At 50.0% G+C, this 8,382-nt stretch overlaps 1 protein-coding gene across 3 annotated transcripts in view; it reads left to right on the plus strand.

The window, feature by feature from the left end:
- Positions 1-1,764, plus strand: part of RAB42 (RAB42, member RAS oncogene family) — an 8,423-nt gene extending 6,659 nt beyond the window's left edge. For 2 of the 3 annotated variants that reach the window (XM_023529222.1, XM_023529221.1), the window contains exon 4: positions 935-1,764. In XM_023529222.1, coding sequence (XP_023384990.1) covers positions 990-1,358 — 369 coding nt within the window. In that variant the 5' untranslated portion in view covers positions 935-989 and the 3' untranslated portion in view covers positions 1,359-1,764. Of the gene's footprint in view, position 1; positions 241-934 lie in introns of those variants that run through there. The other variant, XM_011357753.2, reaches the window with a different exon arrangement.
- Positions 1,765-8,382: the final 6,618 nt, after the last annotated feature.

Genomic DNA, 8,382 nt, shown 5'->3' on the forward strand with positions numbered 1-8,382 from the left:
CATGGAGGCAGGGGACTGCCGCTACCAGTTTCGGATCGCGCTGCTGGGGGACGCGGCTGTGGGCAAGACGTCGTTGCTGCGGCGGTACGTGGAGGGCGGGCCCGGGACGCCGGAGCCGGAGCCGGAGCCCGAGTCAGCGCCCACGGTGGGCGTCGAGTTCTACAGTCGCGCGCTGCAACTACGCGCGGGTCCGCGTGTCAAGCTGCAGCTCTGGGACACCGCGGGCCAGGAGCGCTTCAGGTGCCTGGTGGGGCAGGGTGCGGAGGGTGTGAGCTGGACCAGGAAGGGACGAAAATGTGAGGGACCTCGGGTTCTGGGATCAACACAGGTCCACAGGGCTATGGGAATCCTCCTGAAGGGCCAGCCTCAATGGCCAAAGTAGAGGTGTGGGTGACCCTGCCCTGGGTGTCGGATCATCCACTCTTAAGCCATTCAACCTACAAATACAGGTGGTGGGCTAAGCCCCTGGGCCAGATGCTTGAGACCTGGGGCCTCCCTAGGGGACATTCAGGCCTTAGGAGTAGGGGGAAGAGACCTCTGACATTGAAAGGGGAGGACTGAATGATGTGGATGCTGAGAGAGCCCACAGAGAGGGAGGTGTCAAGAAGATGGGAAAGGAGAGCTTTGTGTTGGCCCAGAAGAATCCGTAGGAGTTTGCCAGGCAGAGAATGGGGATGCAGACCTGCAATGGGGAAATCAGCAGGCCTCCTCCAGGAATGGAGGAATGGTCAGGAGAGTATGTGAATCAAACTTGCTCCATGACTGGGGAGCATGCAGTCTCTTGGGAGAGACACAGACTCCAGGAAGACTGAAGCACAGGGCAGAGTGAAATGGGGATGAGGGGTGAGGCAGTCAGTGGATGGAGGGAAGGTCCTGCCTCTGGGGGATGTTCTGAAGGCATAAGCTTCTCCCAACTTACTCCCAACCCCATCAGGTGCATCACCAGGTCTTTTTACCGGAACGTGGTGGGTGTACTGCTGGTCTTTGATATGACAAACAGAAAGTCCTTTGAACACATCCGAGACTGGCACCAGGAAGTGATGGCTACTCAGGGCCCTGACAAGGCCATCTTTCTGCTTGTTGGCCACAAGAGTGACCTGCAGAGCACCCGTTGTGTCTCAGCCGAGGAGGCAGAGGAGCTGGCTGCTTCTCTGGGTATGGCTTTCATGGAGACCTCAGCCAAAGATAACTGCAATGTGGACCTGGCCTTTGACACGCTCGCCGGCACCATTCAGCAGGCCCTGCAGCAGGGGGATATCAAGCTGGAGGAGGGCTGGGGGGGCATTCGGCTCATCGACAAGACTCAAATCTCTAGGCCCCGCAGCAGGAAGCAGCATGCAGGCCCATGCCAGTGTTGACTGTGGGAGGGAAAGGGTTAAGCAGTGCCAACCTCAGAAATGCTGGTGGGATGGAGAGAGTGTCTCTCCAAAGAGCAAATGGCAGACTGTACCCAAAGCGTTCATATAAAGTTTCCTGGCACAGTTACGTCTCTTGGATTTTGGGGTCTTAGAGCTCAGCCCCTTTCCACCAGAAGGATCTAGAGGCAGGTATGCAGCTTCCTGTCCTTGAGCCTGTTTCCTCATAAAAGACTTACCTGGGGCAGGAAGGATAGGGGTGCATGAATGAGATAATAGATGGGATATGTTCAGCCAGAGCCTGCCACATGCTGAGAACTGAATGACAAGAACTGTCATCACCACTCTTTCTTCTCTTGGCCAGAATGTGGCCATTTCCAGCAGTGTTCTTGGGCTTGGATGCTGAAACTCGGCGTCTGCACGCCTCTGCACAGGCAAGGGTGGGTGCAGGGAATTTCAGGGCCAGCCTGGCTTGGAGCCTCCCTAGGTCCTCAGGCTTGGATGAGTCTGAGCATGGGATTAAGGTGTGGTTGTTGCTACCCAATGATCTGGAAAGCCTGGCTGAAGAACCCATAACCTCCTCCCCTACCCCCACCCTCACCCCCACCCCTTACCTGCTTGGGGTGCTGTGGGGAGGAGGAACCACACTCTTTGGGAACTGCCCACCCTTCAGGGTGATCTAAGGGGGGAGGGGGCGACCCTTTTGTCCAAATTCCAGACAACTCTGAAGGTCAAACCCTGCTTTACCACTCATTGTGGGATCTATTAAAGCCACTGTTGTGATATCCCTCTGCTCAATCCTGCTTTCCTCCCCCAAGCAGATATTAATCTGAATAATGCAGTTGACCCTTGAAGAGCATTGATTTGAACTGTTTGAACTGTGTGGGTTTGCTTATACGTGGATTTTTCCAATTGACTCGCACAATTCAAACCCACGTTATTCAAGGGTGAACTCCATGGCTGGGAATCTGTGTATGCAGAGGGCCAAGTATGGTGATACGCAGATTTTTTACTGTGTGGGAGGTCAGTGCCTCTAACCCTGGAGCTGTTAAAAAATCAACATACTAATCACCAGCTCAAAATCTGCTTCCTGGGGAACCTAATGTGCAACAGAAACTGCCAGGCAGAGAATGTCCTGGAGTAATCAAGGAAGGCTTCATAGAGGAGATGGTGGTTATGTTGAGAAGAGTCTCAACATGTGTAGAGGGGGTGTCTTAGGGATGTCATTGTGCCAGTGGGCACAGAAGGGCATGGGCAGTTGCCATAGCAAAAAGAACACAACCACTTAATTTACTTTGTGACCTGGGGCCAGTTATTCCACTTCTTTGAGCCTCAGATTCCTTCTCAGTAACAGGTGACTGCTAATCTCCATCTTAGGGCTCTTGGGAGGTTTTCAATCAGGGTAAGTTTCTTAGCTTCCTCCTCATGGCGGTTGGGCCAGGTGGGTCTCCTGTGCACTGCCTTCTCCCTACCTCCTTTTAAAAACATCTTCACTTCACCCTTATGACAATCTTGCAAGGTTAGCACGATTTTCCCCATTTCACAGATGGAAACACTTGGGCCAGGAAAGGAAAATGATTTTTTTTTAGAGCACATTATCATTCCTTCATCAAAATTTTTAAAATGAGCATCTGTTCTGTTCTGGGCTTTGGAGTCATGATGACGAACATGACAGAAAAGCCTTCCCTGGGGCTGACATTCTAGTGGAAGAGAGAGAAAAACATGAAGTAATAAGTGAACTAAACTATTTCCAGCTGTGTTATAAAGACCACCGATGATGGAGATGGGACTGAGAGTGATGGGCTCCTTTAGAGCTGGATGGGGAGGGCCTCTCTGAGGAGATAACTCTTGAGCTGAAACCTGAAGAAGGAGCCAAGCTAAGAGCAGAGATCTGGGCAGAAGAAACAGCTGTCAGCACTGACTGAGCACCTCTTATGTACTGTGTGAGATAGTTACTATGATTATTCCATTTTTCCGATATGGAGACTGAGGCCCAGAGGCAAGAGCCCGAGACAAATAAGATCTGGGCACTTTCTAGGAATTTATGGGAAATCTGAGCAACTAGAATGAAGAAGAAGAAAATGATCTTCAAGGTGGTCTGTGGTTTCTAATTTCCAGGAGTTTCCCCAGACAGAAGTGTAAGTCTAAACTGAAGCTTATTTGGCAAATAAGCAGCTAATCCTGGGGTTAGAGGTGGAGATTTGGCTGTCAGGTGCTCAAAACAAATCCCCACAACCCTGGAAAAAGAGAGGAAGAAAAAATTAACCCTCTCCCCTCTCAAAATCCTGACTGAGCTTTGGAGAACAAGCCTGAAGCCCCAGCTACCCAGGGCGGGATCCACCTCCAAAGCAGAGATAAAGCCCATTGTCCCTAGCTGCCTCCCTCCAGAAATGTTCAGCAGGCTGGAGTCATACATCTCTTTCTCAGCCTCAATTTCCCATCTGTAAAGTGGGGATGATAATAGTTTCAAGTCTCACAATGTTGTTGTGAGGATTAAATGATATATGAACCCCTACCACATGGTGGGGCTCATGCACCATGAGCTATTTCTATTGCTAATGGCTTATTAACCCTGCAGCAACCTTGTGAGGTCAGGCTGATCTTGTCCTTTTCGTAAACAAGGACCTAAAAGGGCAGGAAACTGATGTGGCTGAACTTGTGAACTTGGGCCAGCTGAGTGCTCCGATAGCTTTATCCACCCCTGGGCCTCAAGGTCCTACCAAACCTCAGGTTTCTGATCCCACCCTCACAAGGCCCCTCCATGTGGCAAAACCTCTGGAGACTAAGTGGCTTTGATAGGGTGAGTCTGGCTAGAGAACAGCAGTGGAGGGAAGGGCGGAGGCTGGGAACAGCAGGCTGACCTGAGAGATGGAGCCTCACCTCCTACCATTGTTCAGAAGCAGGCCCTCCTGGAACAGGCCCCAGTTTGCCAATATTGTCACAGTTCAGGCCTCCTGGTCTCTAGTGTAGATTGTCACTCCTCTTGAGAGTCTCAGGCCTCTAGGGTTTCCTTGGTGATTCAGCATCCATATTGCTATAAGGGATCATGTTAAATTACAGATTTAACCTACCTGCTCCCTTCCTAAAATCTTTCCCGGCTTCCCATCCCCAATCCCCGGGCCTTGGACCAGTTGGTGGCCTGTTAGGAACTGAGCACGAGTCCCTGGTGCCTAAAATATTGGGGACCACTGCCCTATAGATTGACATCCAAATCCTTTTGCCCATTCCTGCCCCTTCCTGATGTAGTGCGCGCTGCATTTTCACACACTTTGCTCAACCAAATTCCAAACCACTTGAAGCCCTGGCCTTTGCTCATACTGTTTCCTTTGCCAGGGAGGCCCCGGCCCTCACCCCTTTCCCTGTGTTATCTGATCCACTTGCAATACTCAAATAACATCTCCTCTTAACTATCACATTATCCCAGCTGCCAAAAATAGGGCAGATCCACTATGCATTAATCATGGGACTCACTTCATCTCCCTAAGCCTCTGTAGACTCACCTGTTAAACGGTGGAATACCTAACTCACAAGGTTTTAAAAAGGATTAGATGAAAAATCAAAGGCAGTGCTTCTCACACAGTGGAATTCACAAAGTGGAAGTCCCCTGATTCTTCCCTTGAGAGTTTTGCTGTTAATCACTGTGATAGAACAGAGACTACCGAAGTAACCACTTTGGGGACATAACAAGGATTCCAGACTCTAACGAAGTTCCTAACAGTCTTGACCCACTTCTGGAGATGTGGACTGGGCTTTGCTTTCTTACTTAGGGTAAAGTTCCAGAATCTTTCCTTTGGGTCTATCCCTGGGGCTGCATAGCTTGTACAAGCCGCAGCTTTGGCCTCGCTTCTCCTTGCTGTCCTCCTACGCCCCCCAGACAACCTCTGGCAGCACCAGTTCTGCTTCATGCTCCCAGAAGACTCTACTGTGACCAAATCATCCTGTCAAGACACTATACAGAGGGCATCTTTATTGAGAGCGTCACCCAGATGGTGACGGTGAACTACTTTGTGCACTTTGTGGAGATTGAGCCTGAGGCCCAGGTGAAGCTTCAGTTCTGGGACACAACTGCCCAAGAAAGATTCCAGTGAGTGTGGCAGGAGCAGGCCCCTATGCCTTGCCTTCTACACCGCCCATCCCTGATGGGAAAGACCATCCACCAGGAAGGTAAGGGACAAGACAAGGGGCCTTGGATGCCATGTAGAAGAATGGACTCTGGACCAAGAGCACAAGTCTGAGTCCTGGCCAGCCCAGTGACCGAGGACAGGTCACATGACCTCTCTGGACCTGGATGTTCTTACCTATAAAATACAGGGCTGCACTGGGTGACTCTAGGGGACTTTGCTTTTGTAAGACCTTAGTCCAGCTTTGCCTCCTTCCTCCCTGCTTCACCTCACACAGGCACAGGGGACCCTCTCCAGGATAGCTTCTTGGTCTCGTTGGTGTCCTTAAAACTCACCCCTGTTGTTGCAGCCACCCCCTACCCCTGCCTTTTGGTCAATGCTTTCTCAGGAAAACATCTCAAGGCTTATTCTTTTACATTTCGTCCAAATTAACTGTAGCAACTTCCTGGCTAGTCCCCTCCTGCCTGTTTTCAATTCCACTTTCCACACTGGCAGCCAGAGTGAGGCTTATAACATGCAAATATAATCACATCAGTCCTCCACCTAAAACTTCAGTGTACATTACCTGTACAGTGGTTTTCAAACTTTTTGTTTATATTCCTGTTTTCAGCATCGGAAAACTCTTGTCAGATGGAGTCTTTCTCATAGCACTAAAATGGCCAACAATTAAGATACAGCTTGCTCAGGCTGAAGAGGGGTAGGAAGCCCAGAGTCAGCCTGCTAGGCCAACCACACTACACCCTCTACCCCTGCAGGACATACATACACAGTGTACAGCCTCCAAAAGATGTGCACTGGACCACACCACTAAGCCTGAGCACTGTCCAGCCCTCAAGCTTACTGCTTATCTCTGGCCATCCTCTTCTAATGTTGTACCCTGTGTTTTAGAATCACTGATGCATTGACTTCATCTCTGGGCCTTTGCATATGCTGTTCTCATTAGTCACTCATTCTTTGTCTCCACAGGACTTAGACAGTTTAGGGCACAATTAAGAGCGCTGGCTCTACAGTCAGACAGACTTGGCTAAATTTCAGCACCATCACTATTAGCTGTGATCCTGGGTACTTAAAACTCTCTAAGTCTTAGTTACCTCATTGTAAAATGAGATTAAATGACATATCGCAAATAGAGTGCTTGACACATACTAGGCATATTCCTTCTTCTCTAGGCTTCTTGGGAAAACACAAGGAACTTATCCATGGAAGGTGCTTAGCACAGCACATGGCACCCAGTAAGCACTCTACAACAACTTTCCCAAAATGCAAGAGCACGAATCCATCACCCTGCTACCCCTCAAGCACCTCAGCATGTGTTAAGTCCTTTGCTCAGCACTGTGCTAGGCTTTGTGGATCAAAGTCAAGTGGGTGTGGTTACTTAGCTTAGTGAGGTAGAGGGCCTCATGCCCAGGGTGGGAGGCTGAGCTGCACCAGAGATGGATGGACACAAATTAGAAGATCCTTTACAGATCACTTGGTGACACCCCTCTCTCCTGTACCGCCACATCCAGTTGCCAATGCCTGCAAGTGCACCACTTTAAACAACCTTCAAACTTACTTCTCTCCACTTAACTACCACCACTCCAATCCAGGCAATAGCCTTGTAACAAATCTCTGCTTCCACAATTGCCCTCTCTTTCCGCTCTGGTCTACCTGTTCTCCATTGCCTGACCAGTGATCTTTACAAAATGCAGATATGACCACGTCATGTTCCTGCTTAAAATCCTTCAGTGGTTCCTGTTACTTTCTGCGTAAAGCCTTTGCTGGTACTGCACAACTTGGCCCGATTCGCCTCACCACACTGCCGCAGGGCTGGAATATATGCAGTTCTTTCACGGAAAGCGATCCTCATCCCTTCAGCTGGCTCCCTCAAATTACGGCTCAACTGGTCAGACGCCCTCCCTCTGGCCCCATGAACTTCTTTGCAGCCTCTGTCTCAAAGATAGTTTTACATTGCTCCCTGTGTTTTTGTTCATCACTGTAGCCCACTGCCAGGCCCAGGCTCAGCTCATGCTTGCTGAGTGAACAAGCCCCTCCATATGCAGATAGGACAGGACTCAGATAGATAAAGTCACTTACCTGTCACACGGCAGATCAAGAATTGAGGTCTCTTGACTCTACCCCAGCTCTTTCCATTAAATTGCCCAACTTCCTTTGTCACCTTCAAGAATATGCCTTTCCTCCATGAAGGATTCGAAACTAATTCTGGGTTCCTTCTTGACTGCTGGGGTCAGTGACTTGCTCCTACTATTGAAACTCGGCTGGAGGCTTTTTGCTATTTGATATTGCCAACAGAACACCTTTTGGGAGCATCACCTGGTGGCATCAGGTTCTGGAGAAAAGTAAAACCCTTCAACATTGTCTTCCTGGTGGTAGGCCACAAGAGTGACCTGGTGGCTGAGTGACAGGTCGTGTTGGAAGAAGAGCTGAAGCTGGCTGCCTCTTTGGGCACGTGTTGAGAACTCGGCCAAGAGCACAGCCTTTGAGCTGCTTACTCAAGAAATCTATGAGGCTGTGAAGAGAGGGGTCAAACTCAGAGTGGGAGGAAATGAAAAGCAGGGTCCCATTGCAGGCCAAGCCTCAGGAGACAGAAAGCAGGGCAAGGTGGACGTGCCTGTGCTGGTGGAAAAGCCACGCCCCCTGAAGCCCACAAGGCCTTCACAATCCACAAGGGCTTGATGGACACAGGTCAGGATGATGCTAGGAGCCACTGAAGGTCATAACTCTGAGGTCTCAAGGGGCCTGGTTTCCTCTGCACAATGGTGAAAATACCAGGATCAAAGATAGCCAACAACTAAGAACAGACAGGCACCTGCACAGACAGACCTTTGCCCAAAGCTATTGCCATCCCCTCTTCGGGCCCAGGATGAACACAACTTTCTCCAGGAGTTCCAAAAGAACAGTTCAGA

The sequence above is a fragment of the Pteropus vampyrus genome, unplaced genomic scaffold (genome assembly GCF_000151845.1).
Source record: "Pteropus vampyrus isolate Shadow unplaced genomic scaffold, Pvam_2.0 Scaffold36, whole genome shotgun sequence".
Taxonomy (NCBI): Eukaryota; Metazoa; Chordata; class Mammalia; order Chiroptera; family Pteropodidae; genus Pteropus; species Pteropus vampyrus.